The sequence below is a fragment of the Enhydra lutris genome, unplaced genomic scaffold (genome assembly GCF_002288905.1).
Source record: "Enhydra lutris kenyoni isolate GAN:26980312 unplaced genomic scaffold, ASM228890v2 scaffoldscaffold147, whole genome shotgun sequence".
NCBI classification, from domain to species: Eukaryota; Metazoa; Chordata; class Mammalia; order Carnivora; family Mustelidae; genus Enhydra; species Enhydra lutris.
The window spans coordinates 95,341-113,079 of NW_019154231.1; the positions used below are offsets into that span (position 1 = coordinate 95,341).

General features: G+C 61.7%; 2 protein-coding genes across 4 annotated transcripts; one reads left to right on the forward strand and one right to left on the reverse strand.

Annotated features, from left to right (window-relative positions):
- Positions 1–3,893: 3,893 nt before the first annotated feature.
- On the forward strand, positions 3,894–15,515 carry LOC111140049 (leukocyte receptor cluster member 8). Of its 3 annotated transcripts, none has more exons than XM_022492425.1 (16): positions 3,894–4,012; positions 5,547–5,639; positions 6,351–6,525; positions 6,843–6,944; positions 7,676–7,786; positions 8,599–8,848; positions 9,051–9,192; positions 9,407–9,595; positions 9,987–10,265; positions 10,359–10,499; positions 10,605–10,890; positions 11,446–11,547; positions 11,627–11,695; positions 11,785–11,914; positions 11,998–12,205; positions 14,265–15,515. In XM_022492425.1, exons 2-16 carry the CDS (start codon positions 5,602–5,604, stop codon positions 14,425–14,427), a joined length of 2,385 nt encoding a protein of 794 aa, XP_022348133.1. In that variant the 5' UTR covers positions 3,894–4,012; positions 5,547–5,601; the 3' UTR covers positions 14,428–15,515. The 3 variants fall into 3 exon arrangements, with proteins under 3 accessions (XP_022348133.1, XP_022348132.1, XP_022348131.1); XM_022492424.1 differs by having other exon boundaries at positions 3,901–4,012; positions 8,596–8,848; XM_022492423.1 differs by having other exon boundaries at positions 3,901–4,012; positions 8,596–8,848; positions 11,998–15,515.
- LOC111140051 (leukocyte receptor cluster member 9) lies at positions 15,512–17,733 on the reverse strand. Its single transcript, XM_022492427.1, has 2 exons — positions 16,534–17,733; positions 15,512–16,449 (listed from the first exon to the last, which is right to left on the reverse strand). The coding sequence occupies exons 1-2, from the start codon at positions 17,025–17,027 to the stop codon at positions 15,600–15,602; spliced, it is 1,344 nt and encodes a 447-aa protein (XP_022348135.1). The 5' UTR covers positions 17,028–17,733; the 3' UTR covers positions 15,512–15,599.
- Positions 17,734–17,739: the final 6 nt, after the last annotated feature.

Consider the following 17,739-nt stretch of genomic DNA (forward strand, 5'->3'; position numbering starts at 1 on the left):
TGGGTCCTTATTTGTCTTCTCCCTGCTCTGGCCTCCTGGTTGGGGCCGGGAAGACCCCCTGCGCGCTCCCCCTGCAACCTCCAGGCTGCCAGGCATTTCCAAAGACGCTGGCTGGGTTTTTGTTTGTTCTGTTGTTGTTAAAATAATAAGACTTTTTTGCCCGATTCTAAAAGCAGGACATATATCCTGACCCAGGAAGAACTCTCAATGTGTGTGTGTGTGTGTGTGTGTGTGTGTGTGTGTGTTCGTGCATGTGAGTGTTTGAGAGACAGAAGACAGATGTCAGTCAGAGTGAAAGGCTGTGCGGTTTCAAAGTTGCGCAGACACAGCTGGTCTCTGTCTGGAAGAAAACGTTCTATACACAAGATGGATGAAAATTCAGATGCAGACAAGGGAAGGGGCAGGCGCATCACACAGAGGAAATAGACTCTTGCTACATGCTGTACCTTGGCTGGAAAGGGGGTGAGCCGGTGAAGAAAAGGTAATTCAGGGCGCCTGGGTGGCTCAGTGAGTTAAGCCACTGCCTTCGGCTCAGGTCATGATCTCAGGGTCCTGGGATCGAGTCCCGCATCGGGCTCTCTGCTCAGTAGGGAGCCTGCTTCCCTCTCTCTCTCTCTCTCTCTCTCTGCCTGCCTCTGTCTACTGTGATCTCTCTCTGTCAAATAAATAAATAAAATCTTTAAAAAAAAAAAAAAGAAAGAAAAGGTAATTCATTTGACAAGTTGTGGAACTAAAAAGCCAGGAGGCAAATCGGTAGTCTTGGGAAAAGCTGATTTCACATGTACGGCAGAGAAATGGGATTTTATTACTACATAAACTATGCAGTTTACGTAAACTAAGAATAGGACAACTTAACTTGGAAACAAGCAACTGTGATGCCCGTTCGATGAAGCCAGCCCCCAAGGGCTGGTGTCCGAACCCTGACGAGGAGGAAGTGCAGTGTGAACCGAGGAGGGACGCCTTCCTTCCACCCCTGTGCCATGACACCAGAGCAGTGCTCGAACTGCCCGGGCCAGCCTGGGCTGTGGCTCCGGACGCTGGGACAAGTCTGCTCACGTGTCACCCCCCAGCCAGGCCATTCTACTCTGGGGATTCATTTCACGGAAATGGAACCTCAGGACGTGTATCAAGGGCTGTGAACTCGGAGCCGAAGGCCAGAGAGTGAGACCGGGTCCCATAAATCACCGCGTGGCAGGGTTCTCTGGACCACGATGGTTCTCGGGTTTGGGATTTCCAGGGACAGCCTAGGAAAGGAGAGGTGATCTGGGGGTGACAGGCAGCGGCAACACAGTGGACAAATGCAGGGCCACGACTAAGGGCCCTGACTGCCGCTCACCACCAGATGGCTATGGGCAGTAGAAGCTCAGCCCACCCCCACTGGCAGGGGCGGGGGGAGGGGTGGCAACATAAAAGCGCTCCCCAGGCCCTCCTCTGAGATTCCCCTACACCACAAGTCTCCCTGAACTCGCTGAGCTGTCGAAACAGATTACTCCCCCGCCTGGTGTGGCGTCTCCCCTCAGGAAACACTGATGGGGTGACTTCCAAGTGCCATCAGCGTAGCATACTGTGTGGGACACAAACCACGCTGCCTCCCGGAACAGAAGCGAGCCAAAGCTCAAACCCGTACACCAGGGTTTCGGGTCAGAACTGGGTAGCCCAGAGTGCCAGACGCCAGGCCCTCGAGGGGCACGTGCCACAGGGCAGCTGGTCTCGTGCTTCCTAATCGTCTCTCTTGTGTACTGCAAGGAGAGTTCAACGAAGCTTTCCGTGTGGAGTAGCCGTGCGCGGACTTTCTCCTCTGGACTGCTGCTGGCTGAGCTGCTAGACCCTGGGCTGGCCCACCGCCATTCTGGCCACTCTGATCTCACACGCTGCCCTCTAGTGACCCTGAGTCTTTGTCCACAAGCTGAAGCAGATGCGTCGGGATATTCCAAGAGCACCCTAAGATTCAGGCCACCTGACTTCCTGCCAACAGGCCCGGCACTGCTCTTTAACCAGGAAGCTTTAACCAAGAAAGAACATTTGGCATGACCTGTACAAAAGGGAAACCGACTTTTATTTAAAAATCATATGTATGAAGACTTTTCACTTTCAACCAAGATGGAGGAACAGGGACTAGATTTGCTCTCCTTCCTGAAACCACCAAAAGTCCAGACAAAATAGGTGAAACAATGGCGCTCAAGACTCAGCATCAGGCCAGGGAGGAGAGTGAACCTTGACATGGAAGACATCAAGTTGAGCCCTGGACATGGCCACTGCCCGTGGTCCCGAGGCCGGCTGCAGGGCCGCCAAGTGGAATGGAGGCAGAACACCTCTCAAAGACCCAACCTAAAACTGCTCAAAAATAGACCAAAAAAAAAAAAAAAAAATCTCAATCCAGAAGGCAAGAAAGGGGAAAGGGGAAACCAAGATGGGACAGACAGAAACCCAACAGCAAGACAACAGATTTACATGTGATCATACCAAAAATCACATTAAAAGACAGTTATAAACAGCTCTTTCAAAAGGCAGAGGCTGTTAGCTTGGATGAAAACAAAGATCCCACTACACGCTATTACACACTACGTACCAAAAACCCACCTTAAATATAATGGTGGAAAGTACAGAGATACCAAATGCAGCGGGATCCTCTGGACTGGACTCTGGCACGTAAAGGACACGTTAGTGCAAAAAGAAATTCAAACAAAGCTGCAGTTCAGTTATGAGTAACGTGCCAGTGCTGGTTTCTTGTTTTTACCAAATGTACCACAGGAATCTGAGATAACAGCATTAGGGAAAGCCAGCTGTAGGGTTTCTGAATTACTTCTGCAACTTCTTGTAAACCCCCAATTATCCTGCAACAGTTTGTTTTTTTTTTTTTTAAGAGAAAGGACAGAAAAAGACCAACTGTGCTAAGAAAATGACACTCAGTCATCAATACGACAGTTTCTAACAGTAAAAAGCGGAAGGAAGCCGCTTCAGAAATACTGTTCTACCACCACCCATGACTACACAGAGCGGTGCCTGAGCTGGACCGGATCACGTCATCGGACAGAAGCCTGGATGCAAACACATCACAGTGCTAAGGGCCAAGTCCACAGTCCCCAGCCTGGCCCCAGTAGGCTTCCACGGGGCTGCCACCTGTGCAGACCCATCTGCTCCGTCTGGGACCTCTGCCCAGACCTATCCGCTCAGCCCGGGACCTCCACCTGTACACACCTACCCATCCGCTCAGCCCCGGTCCCCGCCTGCTCACCTGCACACACCCACCGGCTCAGCCCCGGTCCCCGCCTGCTCACCTGCACACACCCACCCGCTCAGCCCGGGACCTCGCCTGCCCGCCTGCCCTCTTGCACACACGTATCAGCTCAGCGCGCTCAGCCCGTGACCCCACTTGCCCACACCTACCCGCTCAGCCCCGGACTCCGCCGCAGCCATCTGCTCCCCCCATGGCCTCCCTGTGATCCCCAGGTCCCCAGGCTCTGCTCGCCGCCCGCCTCCGCGTGTTTGCACGCGCTGCGTCCTCGACCAGGGGCGCCTCTGCAATTTTATGTAGCCGGCTGAGGGCTGTTCTCAACCCCTTTGTCCGACTTCATCATTCTCCGCCCTGGGCTTCCACATCGCTGCGCGGAGGCAACCTTAGAACCCACCTCACGCTAGCTTGTATTTGGGAACAACAATGGTTACCACTCACGGAGCCAAAATAGTAATGCTTGCGCGGGCACAGTGCCGGCCGACACTGCAGCCGCGCATGTCCCCTCGGGGCCGCCGTCCCCACCCCGGGCTTCCGGCTTGCCTTCTACGCCCACGCGCCCTTGCGTAAGCGGAGGGCGGGCTCAAATCAACCCGCGGCGCCCATTGGTGGCGCAGGGCCGAGGGAGGTGGGGCGAGGCCTCCGCGTGACGTCAGGACGCCGCGGTCAGAACGTCGAAGCCCAAGGAAGACAAGAACCAGCCGGGTCTCGAGCAGTTCCGTGGCCGTGTCGCTGTCGCCTTGGGCTGCCGCTGACGAGTCCAGGGGGCGAAAGGCTGAGGTGGGTGTGGGGAGCGGCGGGCGGGCGGGCGAGCGGGCGAGCACGGCGTCTCCTTCCGGCCCGACGCCCAGCGGGTCCCGAGGCCTGGCGGGCCGTCGCACCAACGGACGCCGCGCGCGAGCGACGACAGGGTGTGGCGGGCGCGGGCGGCCACTGCGCCTGCGCGCCGTCGCGCTTGCGCCATCGGCCGGGCTCCCCGCCCCCCGCCCTCGGAATTCCTGGGCCCCGAGCGCCCCTTCTCTCAACCCCCATTGACCCGGCGGTTCCAGGGGGAGGATGCCGTTGCCCCGGCGACGCGCGGGCCCGGCGCCGCGTCCCCCTCGCCCTTTCGCCCCCGTCCGGTCCCGCGCCGCCGGAGCCGTGGTGCGCACGCGCCGCGCGGCCGGGCGGTGACTCTGGAGCGGGTGGCCGGCATCTGGACGGGCTCTGCCTCCACCTGGCGCCTTTGCCCTGTCGGGGCCCCCGGGACGGCCAGGTGCCCCTCGCGTCCGGCTCGTGAGGCCCGCCCGCCCGCTCTCCCCACGCGCTGTCCCCACTCGTCCCCTCCCGAGCTTGCTCGTCCGGGGCGTCTTCCAGGCTCCGTTCCCGCACTTGCTGTGGGGCCGTCAGGGTCTCCGGCGTCCCAGCCCGCCCATGCCTCTCGGCCTCCCGGGTTTCGGACCCCAAGGCACCCCTCGCTTTCTCGCAGTCCTCTCTGCCCCGCTCTGAGTTTCCGGAGGGCGGTTGGGCGTCTCGGGACCCCCAGCCCGTGGGGGAGGTTTCTGGTCGTAGTCTCCCGAGAGCCTTCCGGGAGCGCGTTTCTCCCCCGCGGGGCTCCCCGTGGGGCTCCCCGTGGGCGCCTCCGCCTCTCCCTGTTCCCCGGAGTAACTTCGCCCCCCTTCCTCTCGGGTTGGTTTTCCTCTGGATCTCTATCCGGATTCCTTCACAGACTTTGCTCCTCAGCCCACTCTTCTGGTCTCTCTTAGGGGCTGCCTTTCCCCCCCCGAATGCTTTTTAGCCCTGCCCTGAGGTCCCCCCGCCCCATCCCGCCCTCTGCACCTTTCCTCTGTGGCAGGGTTTCCCTGGGGCCTTCCTATGCTCTTAAGGGTTTCAGGTCCTTCGCCTTCTCTTTGGGAAATGCTTTCAGCCTTCCCTGTTCTCCAGTCCTTCCTGTTCCACTCAGAGCACTGCAGGGAGGCGAAGGTCTTTCCCTCACTCAGAGTCCTCTTCAGCGAGTCCTAATTTCACACGCTCCATGTCTGCCTGGCTTCTCGCGAGCCCGTCTCCTGCTCTCCCCGCTTCCTGACTTTTTTTTTTTTAAGATTTTATTTATTTATTTGACAGAGATCACAAGTAAGCAGAGAGTCGGGGTGGGGGGGGGGAAGCAGGCTCCCCACTGAGCAGAGAACCCGATGCGGGACTCGATCCGGGACCCTGATATCACGACCTGCGCCGAAGGCAGAGGCTCAACGCACTGAGCCACCTGGGCGCCCCCCACTTCGTGACTTTTTCTTGCTCCTCCTCGAGTCTACCTAACTCCTTCTTTTTCTCGTAGACTGTGAGAAAGCAGTCTGGCTCCTGAGGCCCGCCCCTTATGCCCCAAGGTCCAGATGGCGGCCAACGTGGGTGATCAACGTAGCACAGATTGGTTAGTGTGGCTAGAGGGACAGAGGCCGGGGGGGGGAGGGCAAGAGGAAGCCGGACCCAGTGTTGTCCTCTGGGATGGGAGCCCCATGGCGTGGGGGCTGGAGCAGTCCTTGTGGGCAGAGGGCGGATGAGCTCCTCCTCTGGCCACCAGAGTGAAGGGAAGCGTGTGGTTGTAGTGTGGACAGTCAGGTCTCCATCTCTGAGCATCGTGTTTTCACAGTGCAGTGCTGAGCTCTCAAAATTGGGATGATTCATTTCATGAGCTGTGATGAAGGCGCAGCCTCCAACACTTAATGCTGTCCTTGCTCTGTTGTTAATACCTTGTTTTCCCCAAAACAGCGTGATGATAGCTCGCTGGCTGGGGAGGCGTCGGCACTGACTCGTAAACCATTTAGACCTGGGGGGCACCAGGTGCCGCATTAATTTCTCTGGATGTTGGTGATCATTTCGTTTGGTACTTAGCACTGCCGTGTACCAGGCACCTGGAAAAGTGCCTTAGGTCTCTCTCTCTCATTTTTCCCTCACAGGAAGGCTGAGACAGAACGTGGTCGTCAGCACGTTAACAGAGTCACACATTCTAGATTTAAAAACTCAGACTCCAGTAGGTCGTGCGAGGGCGTTTACATCTCAGGCCCTGCTGTGTGCCCGTCTGCGTTTTACCCACTGTGTGTACAGGGAGGGAGAGGACTGACTCGATGTCCCTTCTTTGCAGGTCTTCTCAGTACAGCATGGTGGCCGGGGCAGGCAGGGAGAACGGCATGGAGGCCCCCATGCACGAGAACCCAGAGTGGGAGAAGGCCCGCCAGGCTCTGGCCAGCATCAGCAAAGCAGGAGCCGCCGGCAGCTCCTCCAAGGCCAGCAGCAATGGGCCTGTGGCCAGTGCACAAGTGAGATGGGTTGCTGGGGAGGGAAACGCTTGGTCTTCTCTGGGATCACAAGATCAGGGTGCCCCGAAGACGTTCGCAGAGCCTCAGGTGGGAGAGCAAGGGCTGTTTCCTCAAAGAGCCCAGGGCACCATGTAGGAATCCAGCCTGAGGAGGGGGACGTGCCCTGGGTCCGCAAGGTGCCCCGAGCTCATGGGTAGAGGCTATGGCTCTTTGGAGACAGGCGGACCCAGTTGTGTTCTCAGGAATTAACCACATTGGGGGCTGTAGGGGGCGTGGGCTCCTGCCGCCAGTGCTGATGGCGCACGGTCTGTCCACAGTATGTGTCGCAGGCGGAGGCCTCGGCCCTGCAGCAGCAGCAGTACTACCAGTGGTACCAGCAATACAACTACGCCTACCCCTACAGCTACTACTACCCCATGGTGAGTGCCCGGCCTGGGGGGGTGGATGGGGGGCAGGGGGCCTACCTGAACAGCTGCTACTACCCCCATGGTGAGTGCTGGGTGGGTGGGGGGCATCTGTACAGTTACTAGTACTTCCCCATGGTGAGTGCCCTGCCCAGCAGGGACATATGGGGGCTGGGGGGACTGGGTTCCAGGGGCCAGGGGAGGCCTTGAAGACAGCAGTGACAGCTTCTGAAACACCGTCCACTCACACGTTGCCCTCACGATCAAGCCGAAAGCCCTTCCCAGGTCCAAGTCCTGTGTTCCCCACTTCCGGCCGCCAGTCTGCCGGTGCTCCGTCTGTCACCTGCGATGTCCGCCTGTGTTCTGCGCTGGCTCTCGTCCCGTAGTCCCTTGTCCTCCTGTGTCCTCACCTTGCAGAGGGCTTCCCAGTTCATGCCTCAGGGCGCCCTTTCTCTTACTGGCCTGACTGGTTAAGGCCGCGTCCCGCATCCCGGCTGCTCTCACGAGGCTGACTGCCGGGTGCACCGTGCGTCTGTCTTAGCTGTGCGCGTGTCTTGAGTAGACTCCGTTGGAGCGTGGACTTTCCTGTTTTATCTTTGGTTGTGTTGTGTTAGTGAATGTTTGTAAGATAGAGGATGGATCGATAGAGGTTTCCTGTTCGTTAGTTGTTTTTAACACTCCTCAGCAGGCAGGAGAAGGGGTGGGAATTGGGCCTCTGCTGACCCTGGTTTCTGTGCCCTTGGCAGAGCATGTACCAGAGCTACGGTTCTCCCTCGCAGTACGGCATGGCCAGCTCCTATGGCTCCGCCACGCCCCAGCAGCCATCGGCACCTCAGCACCAGGGGGCTCTGAACCAGGTAACGCCCGCCTAGCTTTGTGCCATGTTCGAGAACGGGAATGTTTGTGTGAGGGGCGTGCTCGGGGACGCCGGCATTTTTTAAGCTGCCCGCACCCTGTCTTCTCTCCTGCCAAGCACCTCCTGATCTGATCACGAGGAGGGCAAAGCACAGTGTTTCAAACCAGGATGGGTTTGGGACTTGCGCGAAGCCACGGGCTCGGTGTTGGGGTGACAGCGGGATGGTCTGCAGCATGGCGGCCTGTTTTCTGAGTTCCCGCCAGCGCTTGCACATAGACGTGCACAATCACACGCACGGTCTGGCCTCACACTTCGTGTCAGCGCGGAGGAGTGTGGAGCTGGTGCAGGGAGCCGGGTGGACCCAGGCTGGGGTCCCAGCTCCCCTGTGGCACTGTCGTTACGAGTCCCGTGACCCGCTCACCTCAGCCAGTCCTGTCGGGAAGGAGAGTCACTTCCCAAGGCCCCTGAGGACGTGTGACCACGCATGGGTCTCGAGTGGCACACGCGACGTGCTCGGTCTTCCTGGGTGGATGTGGTGTCGGGGCGGCGTTCTCCAGCAGGCGGAAGGCAGGGAGCAAATACCCGCTGCCGCCCCTCCCAGCTGGGGCCGGGGGAGAGCAGCTCAGAGTCTGAGCTGTGAGGAGTGGGCACTGATGCTCCATTCCTCAGGGAGTCTCTCTGAGAGCCCAGGGCAGTTTGATGTGGGCGGGTCACGGCGCAGGCTTGAGAGCTAAGCGGTGCCGTGACGGTGGGGACGGTGTGCGAGCCAGCACGGGCTCTCCTCCTGCCCTCAGCACCCACTTTTTCCAGCAGCCCCCGGTCCCTGGCATGGAAGAAAGCATGTCCTACCAGGCCCCCCAGCAGCTGCCAGCAGCCCAGCCCCCTCAACCCTCCACCCCCCAGCATGGGGCTCATACTCTGAACAGCGGCCCCCAGCCTGGAACAGCCCCAGCCACACAGCACAGCCAGGCAGGGCCTGCCTCGGGCCAGGCCTACGGGCCACACGCCTACTCCGAGCCTGCCAAGCCCAAGAAGGGCCAGCAGCTATGGAACCGGATGAAGCGTAAGTTGGCGGGAGGAGAGAGGGCACGGGGTTGGGCCTTGCGGGGCCGAGCATGGGGCGCTTCTGGGTGTTGTGCTCATCCCCAGGCTTCAGGTACCTGCGCTGGAGCCCTTCTCTGGAGCTTGGTGTCTCCTGTTCCTGGGGGTGGGGCAGCCTGAGATAGGGCATGGGCAGGTCTAACCCCGGCTCTTGGCTCTCACAGCAGCCCCTGGGACTGGTGGTCTCAAGTTCAACATCCAGAAGCGGCCCTTTGCCGTCACCAGCCAGAGCTTTGGCTCCACCCCCGAGGTCCAGCACAGCAGCTTCGGCCCCCAGCCCAACCCTGAGAAAGCCCAGAACCACAGGTGCCGGCCCCTCTCTTGCCCTTGTCCCAGCTCCCTCACCTCTGCGGTCATTCTGCGCCTCGAACCTCAGGCTGCTACTCTAGAGCGGGGAGGGGTCCCTCCCCCAGGGTTGCTGTGAGCACAAAATGAGGGGAAATAGAAAACACTTCGGTTACGTCTGGCGTGTGTCTGCTGTGCGGGCGGCAGCAGTGACGGTCTTTGCTGCCCTCCCCAGGGGGAGCCTGTCCGGGAAGCCGGACGATTGGCCGCAGGACATGAAGGAGTACGTGGAGCGCTGCTTCACGGCCTGCGAGTCGGAGGAGGACAAGGACCGGACGGAGAAGCTGCTCAAGGAGCTGCTGCAGGCCCGGCTACAGGACGGTTCGGCCTACACCATTGACTGGAGCCGGGAGCCCCTGCCAGGGTTAGTCCAGGCCGGGGATGGGGAGGAGAGTCATTCTGGGTGCTGAAGCAGAGACCTGCAGACTTAGGTACCTGTGGCCCCAAGGATGAGCGAGAAAGTCGGATCCCGGAGGTGGAAAGCCAGGCGGGGAGAGCAGGGATGCGGGTGCTGCCCGAGGGTGCTGTCCTGGGGCGGGGTGAGGGCCCGGAAGCTGGTGAGTGCACGCGCTCAGCTGCGGAGAGCACTCTCTAGACAGGAAATGTTGGGGTCGCCTCTCATGTTCGCAGTGTATTAGCTGAGTCTCCCGGGTAAGTCCCTCTCCTGCCCGAGGTGCTGTGCTCCGGGGGCGGCTGGCTGGTGTTGGGGTGCGTGGGGCGCTGGGTTGGTGATGCCCTGCCCTGCTTATCCTCAGGCTGACTCGGGAGCCTGGGGCTGAGAGCCCCAAGAAGAAGCGGTGGGAGGCCCCTAGCAGCCTTCATCCTCCCAGGGGGGCAGGCTCAGCGACCAGGGGCGGGGGTGCCCAGTCCCAACGAGGGACACCAGGGGCTGGGGGTGCTGGCCGAGCCCGGGGCAGCAGCTTCGCCAAGTTTGGCAACCGCAATGTCTTCATGAAGGACAACAGCTCTTCCTCCAGCACGGACTCCCGCTCCCGTTCCTCCTCCCGGTCCCCTACCCGCCACTTCCGCCGCAGGTGCGAGGGCTGGAGGTGTGGGGGTGGGGCGTGGAGGGTGGGCGTCGGGGGAGGAGCCACTTCAGTCCTTACCTCCCTGCTTCTTCTGTGCAGTGACTCCCATTCGGATTCCGACAGTTCTTACTCAGGGAATGAGTGTCACCCTGTGGGTCGCAGGAACCCACCCCCTAAGGGCCGAGGAGGTCGGGGGGCCCACATGGATCGGGGCCGAGGCAGGGCACAGCGTGGGAAGAGGTGAGACCCTGGGTAGGGGGGTAGGGCTAAGATTGGGATCTTGGGGTGTAGCTGGAGGGGCAGGCTAGGACATCTGCCTTGTTCACCCCTGCCCTCCCTTCCTAGGCATGATCTTGCTCCCACCAAGCGCAGCCGCAAAAAGATGGCTGCGCTCGAGTGCGAGGACCCTGAGCGTGAGCTGAAGAAGCAGAAGCGGGCGGCCCGCTTCCAGCACGGACATTCGCGCCGCCTGCGCCTCGAGCCCCTGGTGCTGCAGATGGGCAGCCTGGAGAGCAGCGGTGCTGACCCAGACTGGCAGGAGCTTCAGATCGTGGGCACCTGCCCTGACATCACCAAGCACTACCTGCGTCTCACCTGTGCCCCCGACCCGTCCACTGTGCGCCCGGTGGCAGTAAGCGCCTGGGACGGGCAGGGCCTCCCTGCAGGGTGCCAGGCCGGCGCGCCCACCCTGGAAAGATGGCAGAGACCACACGGAGGCTGTGGGGTGGTGGCAGGGGCCTGCGGCTGGGTGGGGACGTTGGGGCCTGGGAGCTCGCAGAGGGGTGGCTTAAAAACTGAACTTGAGTTTCGGAGACTGAGAAGTCTGGGTCCTGTGGCTTCATCGGGAGACTTGCTGGGCTTTGAGCCTCTGTCTCCTAAGAAAGCGACCTTCCCAGGCCGGCGTTCCTGAGGTGGGGGTGATCAGGCTCCTGAGCCCTCCTGAGGCCGCAGTAGCGGCGTGTCCGCATTCCATGCCAGGGGACGTGCTGAGGCAGCTGGGGTCGGGAGTAGTTACCCTTGCCAAACGCGTTGTGTTCTTCTTAAAGTTGCTAGTGGGTTATTACACGGGTGTGAGGTCACAGCTGTCATTTCGGAACGCGGCGTGGGTGGAAGCGTACTGGGTGTTAGTGACGGCTTTGCTCACCTGGCTGGAATCTCACTGAGCCGTAACATGTTCCCTTCCCAGGTTTTGAAGAAGTCTCTGTGCATGGTCAAGTCCCACTGGAAAGAGAAGCAGGACTACGCCTTTGCCTGCGAGCAGATGAAGTCTATTCGGCAGGACCTGACGGTGAGGGGCGCCGGGGGGACCTGGGCTGGGAGAGTCCCGCCCGCCCGCGGTGGCCTTCACCGTTCTCCTGCCGTTCCAGGTGCAAGGGGTGCGGACAGAGTTCACGGTGGAGGTGTACGAGACGCACGCCCGCATCGCCTTGGAGAAGGTGGGTGGGGTGCCGAGGCCCTCCGGGTTCTTCCCAGGCTCCCCGTCCCGGCCTCATGGTCTTTCTCTCCCTCCGGCCCCGGGCTCTAGGGCGACCATGAGGAGTTCAACCAGTGCCAGACGCAGCTCAAGTCGCTGTACGCCGAGAACCTGCCAGGCAACGTGGGCGAGTTCACTGCCTACCGCATCCTCTACTACATCTTCACCAAGAATTCAGGAGGTGAGAGGCGCTGCCTGCGGGATGGGGTGGCCCCAAGCCCCCGGGGTGGGGCGCTGCTGATCCTCGTTTGTCTTGGGCCGCAGACATCACCACGGAGCTGGCGTACCTGACTCGGGAACTGAAGGCAGACCCTTGTGTGGCTCATGCCTTGGCACTGAGGGCGGCCTGGGCTCTGGGCAACTACCACCGCTTCTTCCGGCTCTACTGTCATGCGCCCTGCATGTCTGGGTACCTGGTGGACAAGTTTGCAGACCGGGAGCGCAAAGCTGCCCTCAAGGCGATGATCAAAACGTATGTGAAGCTGGGTTCTCCCCCACCCCCTCTGCTCTGCCGGCCCTGCCGCCGCCTTCCTCCTCCCCCTCCCGTTTTGCACACTTCTGGGCTGTCAGGCCTCCAGCTCCTGTGCCCTGGACGCTGGTCCTCTCTCCCTGTGTCTTCTTTCTACGCGTACCCTGTTCCCCCGCTCCTCCTGCTTCTCTTTCCGCAGTTGGCTCTCTGTCTCCTGGGCCCGCCTCTGCATCTCCTTTTTTCCCCATTCTGTCTCGCGGCTCCAGGGCTCCCTCTCCACCTGAGTCTCTCTCTCCTGCTCCCATCACCCTGGACCTTGGTTTCTGTTCTTGCTCTGGGCTCTTGGGTTTCCTCGCTCCGAGGTCTTTGTTCACTTTTCAAGGCTTTTGCTGATACTGAGCTCCCACTCGGTAGAGACAAACTAGAAAAGATGGCCGTTCTCTTGGTAGCTTCTGATCTAATGGGCCCCAGCACCCCATTCAGACTTGAGCTCCTTCAAGGGTGCAGAAAATGTATAGGGAGACGGGTGACGCGGGGGCATGTCAGATCACAGACTATCTGCAGGTCAGAAGAGCAAGTTCTAGGTGTGTTAGGTGTCCTGTATCAAGCGCGTGTGTGTGCGTGTGTGCGTGTGGTGGGGATTCCGTGGTTCTCAGGGCAGTGAGGTGCGCTCAGGTGACACAGCTAGGCGTTGCTACTGGTGTCTAGTGGGTGGAGGCCAGGGACGCTGCTCAGCCTCCCGTAGGGCCCAGGACACCCCACGACAGAGAACCCCCTGGCCCCGCTGTCCATCTCACCAAGGACCTTGCCGAGGTCCAAGGGGCCGCATCAGTTAGCTCAGGAGCCCCAGGAATGGTGTGGAATTGGAGAGGGACAGTCCCCTGAAGTTAGGAGATGCACACACTGCAGGGTCTGCTTTGGTCTGAAGATTTAAGGCAGAGGCTGAGCTAGGGCAGGGGCCGTAGAAGTAGACAGGGATGTGGGACAGAAACACGAAGGCAGCAGCATACACAGGACCTGGTTACCTACCCAGGAATGACAGGGAGGTGGTGTGTCTCAAGGCCCTGTGGGTCTGCCTTCTGCGGTGGGACAGCCGCTCCCAGGGGTGTCGTGTGGGCGGGTCACTGTTCTGGCTAGTTTACGTGTGCTGCGTCTTGGTTGGGGCCATAGCCGTGAAGGTTCCTTGTAGGAGGGGCCTTGGCCTAGACTGGCCACCTGCTCTCATCCCCTCCCTCCCAGAGGCCCCAGACCAGGTCCCTGCAGTGTGGCGAGAATGCCAGCTCCGTTGTGGGGAGAAAGAGGCTCTCTTGTGTGTGCCCCCCCCCTGTAAATCCCAGAGCCGTGATGTGGCACGGACTTGAGGCGGGACTGGTTCGTGTCTTTTTTACTGTGTCCTTCCTGTGTTGACGCTGGCCGGGTGGCTCTGCCTTTGGAGCTACAGTTTGCTCAGCGCTTGTTTCTAAAGGGTAGGGCGACACGGTTTTGGGGAGAGAATTCGGCAAGTTCACAGCTGTTTTCTGGTATGCGCCGTTTTGTTGGCACCTGCACGTGACGTCACCAGCATGTAATACGTGTTGGCTGACCCTGTGCTTGGCATTCCCAAGGCACTGTGACCCAGGCAGGGCAGATAGCCAGGGCGGATACCCCAGAGTAGCTAGCTATCAGACCTGCCAACCCATGCCCATGCCCATCCCCTCGGGTCACCCCCTCTGCCTGCCCCCCTGCCCTTGGGCCACGGTGGGCCCTCTTCTGAGGGACTGCTCAGGCCCTTGAGCAGTGGAGGAGCCAGCAGGGCCCTTCCCTCCCATCCCCTCTCCTTGGTCCCCATGTACAGGTAAGTGAGGGTAAAGGGGGGCACAGCCGGGGCTGGGGCCACCAGCCCCACCCCGGGCCCCCCCAAGCCCCTGGAGGTGGGGAGGTTGGGTGGGGAGGGGTGAGAGGTCAGCAGGTAATGTGCTGAGGAAACCCTTTGGGTGCCTGAAGGGGGGGCGCCCACTCCCTGCTTGTGGGGCCCTCCCCTGCCCACCGCCCGCCTCATCACATTCTCCTCTTGTCTCCGTAGCTTCCGCCCTGCGCTGCCAGTCTCCTACCTGCAGGCCGAGCTGGCCTTCGAGGGCGAGGCCGCCTGCCGGGCCTTCCTCGAGCCCCTGGGCCTGGCATACACGGGCCCGGACAACGCCAGCATCGACTGCCGCCTCAGCCTGGCGCAGCTGTCAGCCTTCTGAGCACCAGCGCGGATGGGGGCGGGGTGGGGCAGGGCTGTGGCCCCCCAGCGCCACCTTTGCCGATTTTGTTTTTGAGCCATGGACTTGGGTTGTAAATTAATTCGTGGGGAGTGGGCTCCAGGAAGAGCCACCATCCCGTCCCCGTTTGCCCACCGGGGAGTCTGTACAGAGATTTTTTCTACATTTTTATTTTTTGCCTCCGAGGGAGGGGTTGGGGGAGGAAGGGGCGGGACAGCGGAGGGTTGGGGGCGTGGTCTGTAGGCTGCTCGGTCCTCCCGGCACCCCCACTAATGCTGTCTCAGTGTTTTTTCTCTCTCTCTCTCGAGCTTGTACTCCGGTACCGACCTGGCAGCCCGGCCCATCCCATGCCGGGGGGGCCGGAAGAAGACTGGCCACGCCGCCTGTGCCCGCCCGCGGCGGGGGCACCAGCACCGCCGCCCGCCGCCTCACCACAGACTCTTGTTGCACAGCCCTCAGGGGCCTCAGTGTCCGGGGCTCGGGGAGCCGTGTAGAGACTGTGCCTCGCCCTCAGCCCCCCACGCCAGCAGTGCTGTCGCCAGGCCACCACCGCAGCCACGCCGACACTGCGCGCCGAGGACCCCGGAGGCCGCCGCGGGACCCTGGCTGGGCCACCTCAGCTGCACTTGTGTCGTCTCCGTGGCCCCCTCCTCCCTCCACCCCAGTGTTTCTTCTGGTTTGTTTTCCTTCCCTCCCTCCTCCTCCTGCCCCCCACCCTTCTTTGGTTCAGCACAGGTAAAGCGGTTACCCTCCCTCCCTCCCTGCCTCCATGGATCACCAGCTCACGTCATGTTTCCTTCTCTTTTCTTTTTGTGTGTGTTTATTTAAGTTATTTTTCTTCCTCCCCTTTTTCTTTTTGGTCCTCCCCCCTCTTCTGCCATGTAACTGGAGGATGTGCGATGAGTTTGCAAACAGCTGGACTGTCAGGCTGCTTTTTTTCCAGATGTTCCTCCTCTGCCTCCCCTCCCTTCCCTCTCCCCTCCCTTCTCCTTCCTTCATTCTTTCCTTGGATCACTGAGCACCATTTGGAAGCTTGAGAGAAACCAAAATTAAAGAGAGAGAGAGAGAGAGCACTTTGTCCTTTCCTGCTTGGGCGGGATCTTTCCAGGTTCTCCCGGTCGAGAGTGGTCTCCTGGAGACGTTGGAGGGGACCATCACCCCAGGGGCAGCTCAGCCAGGGGCTGGTAGGTGTCCCCTGCCCTGCCTATGCGGCACAGCCAGACTTCCCCTAGGGCCTGGCTTCCCAGCTCCTGCGTTGGGCTGAACCCAGGTTCAGGGAGGCTGACTTGAGAACCGTGGGGCACCTTGGCTAGTGTGAGGTGGGGGTGCAGCCCCCCTTGGGGCCCTACTACTCTGAGCCCCTCAGCTTCCAGCCTCTGACTCAGCACTTGGGCCATAGCTTGCAGAGAGGGGGAAGGTGGGGCACAGAGCACATGCTGCCCCAGGAGAAGCAGGCTCCTAAAAGTCAGCTGCGGGGGTGCCTGAAGTCCCGGGGCCAAGAGCGCACGTCTGAGTGCGCCCACTGCGGCGGCTACCTCCCCAGGGCCTGTGAGCCTCAGGAGGGCCAGTGTCAGGTGGAGGGCCCCTGCGGGCACCAGGAACGCAGCGCACGAGGGTGCAGCTTGAACCAGCTCTTCCTGGGCTTTGGCCACCCCAGCCTGCAGCCCAGGATCAGTTACCATGAGAGCCACAAAATGCGTGGGATGGGGCTGGCGAGGCTCCGTGGCCCGGGCTCCAGCGGCCTCTCCACCTTCCGAGGGCCAAGCGCCAGGACCCCACTCCACTTCCGTCTCAGGAAAACCTGCAGGGGGCCGTCCTAAAGCTGTCTGTGCTTCTCCATCCCGTGGCTCCGCGGTGGCCGGCGTCAGCGCCCTTTCCAGCTCTGTCCGCGGGGCAGCCTGGCCTTTGGCCCTGCGCCGCTCCCTGGCCTCCAGCCCAGTGCAGTCGGGGGCTTGGCGTTCTGTTCTGGTGTCAGCGGGAGTGGCAGCTGCCCCTTCGTGCGCGCTCCCGCCGTCCTGGGCGTCCTCAATGTCGCCGTGCGCGTCCTCGCCGCCATCGCGGGCATCCTCACGGCTGTCGTGCGCGCGCCCGCAACGCTCGTCCTCGCCGCCGAGCGCGTCCAGGATGGTGGGCCCACGGCCCGCCGCCGAGCCCGAGCCGAAGACGAGGTCGGTGCGCGACGCGCGGTCCCACACGACACGGCCGCGGAAGCGGAAGTAGCGCACCCGGTGCTCCGGCACGGCCAGGACGCCGGGCCCCAGCGCCGCCAGCGGCTCGTCCCAGCAGAAGGCGGCGAAGGGCTCCTCGCGCACGCCCAGGAAGCGGTCGGCGTAGCCCACCGCGAAGTCGGCCGGGTCGAGGCGCGGGTCCCAGCGGATGCGCTGGATGACGGCCGCGGCCGTGCGCAGCGGCGGCTTCTTGGCCCCGGTCTCGTTCCCGGCCTCGCTCCCGGTCCCGCGGCTAGGCGGCGCGGGCGCCCCTGGGTGGGGCTGGCGGCAGCGGGCGCCGAAGCGGCAGCGGCCCTCCAGGAAGAAGCGGCAGGCCGGCGGCGGTGCGGGCTCGGCTGCGGGGACCGCCGCCATGGGAGTGGGGTGCGGGGGAGTCTCGCCGGGAGGTCACCGGCCGCGCCCCGTCCCCGCTGCCCTGGGAACCGCGCACGCGCTCTCGCGGGGCCTCGGATCCCGGGCCTGGCAGACGGCCCTGCGAGGGCGGTGTCCTCGGGGAGCCTGACCGCTGCCTGCGAGGCCCCGCGATGCTCGCGTGTGGTCCTCCTCGCGTCCAAAGGATTTCAAGGCTGGGCACGGCCCGCAGAGTGACCTCCTCCCCCAGTGCCCTCGAGGAGCCGGACCTGTCCCCCTCCGCGGCCTTTGTCCACTAAGTTTACAGTGCGACCACGCCCTCTCAGCCCGCCCTCGGCGACGCTCTGCGGGTACGGTCTCGCCTCCTCCAGGTTCTTCACCAGGCTGGCTCCGCCCTCGCCTAGGGCTGTGAATGGGAGCCCCCACCCCCTCGGGGGCCCTCTGGGGCCTGGATTCCTCCCCTCGCCTAAAGATTTGCACGTGCTGCCCCGCCTTCCGCCCCTTGTGGGTCATTCCCTCTACGGGACAACTGTACCCAGCAGGCTCAAACTAGGTTTCCCAGACTTGGGACACCGCTGTCCCCCTCGGGCCGAGGCATCTTTCCGAGGGGGTAGTTGTCTGCTCCACCGGAACCCTGCCTCTTCCAGCCACTTTACTCAGCTGCCACTTACCGGGTAAAGGGCGGGTCTCCCGGAGGGGTTCACTGGAGAGGCGG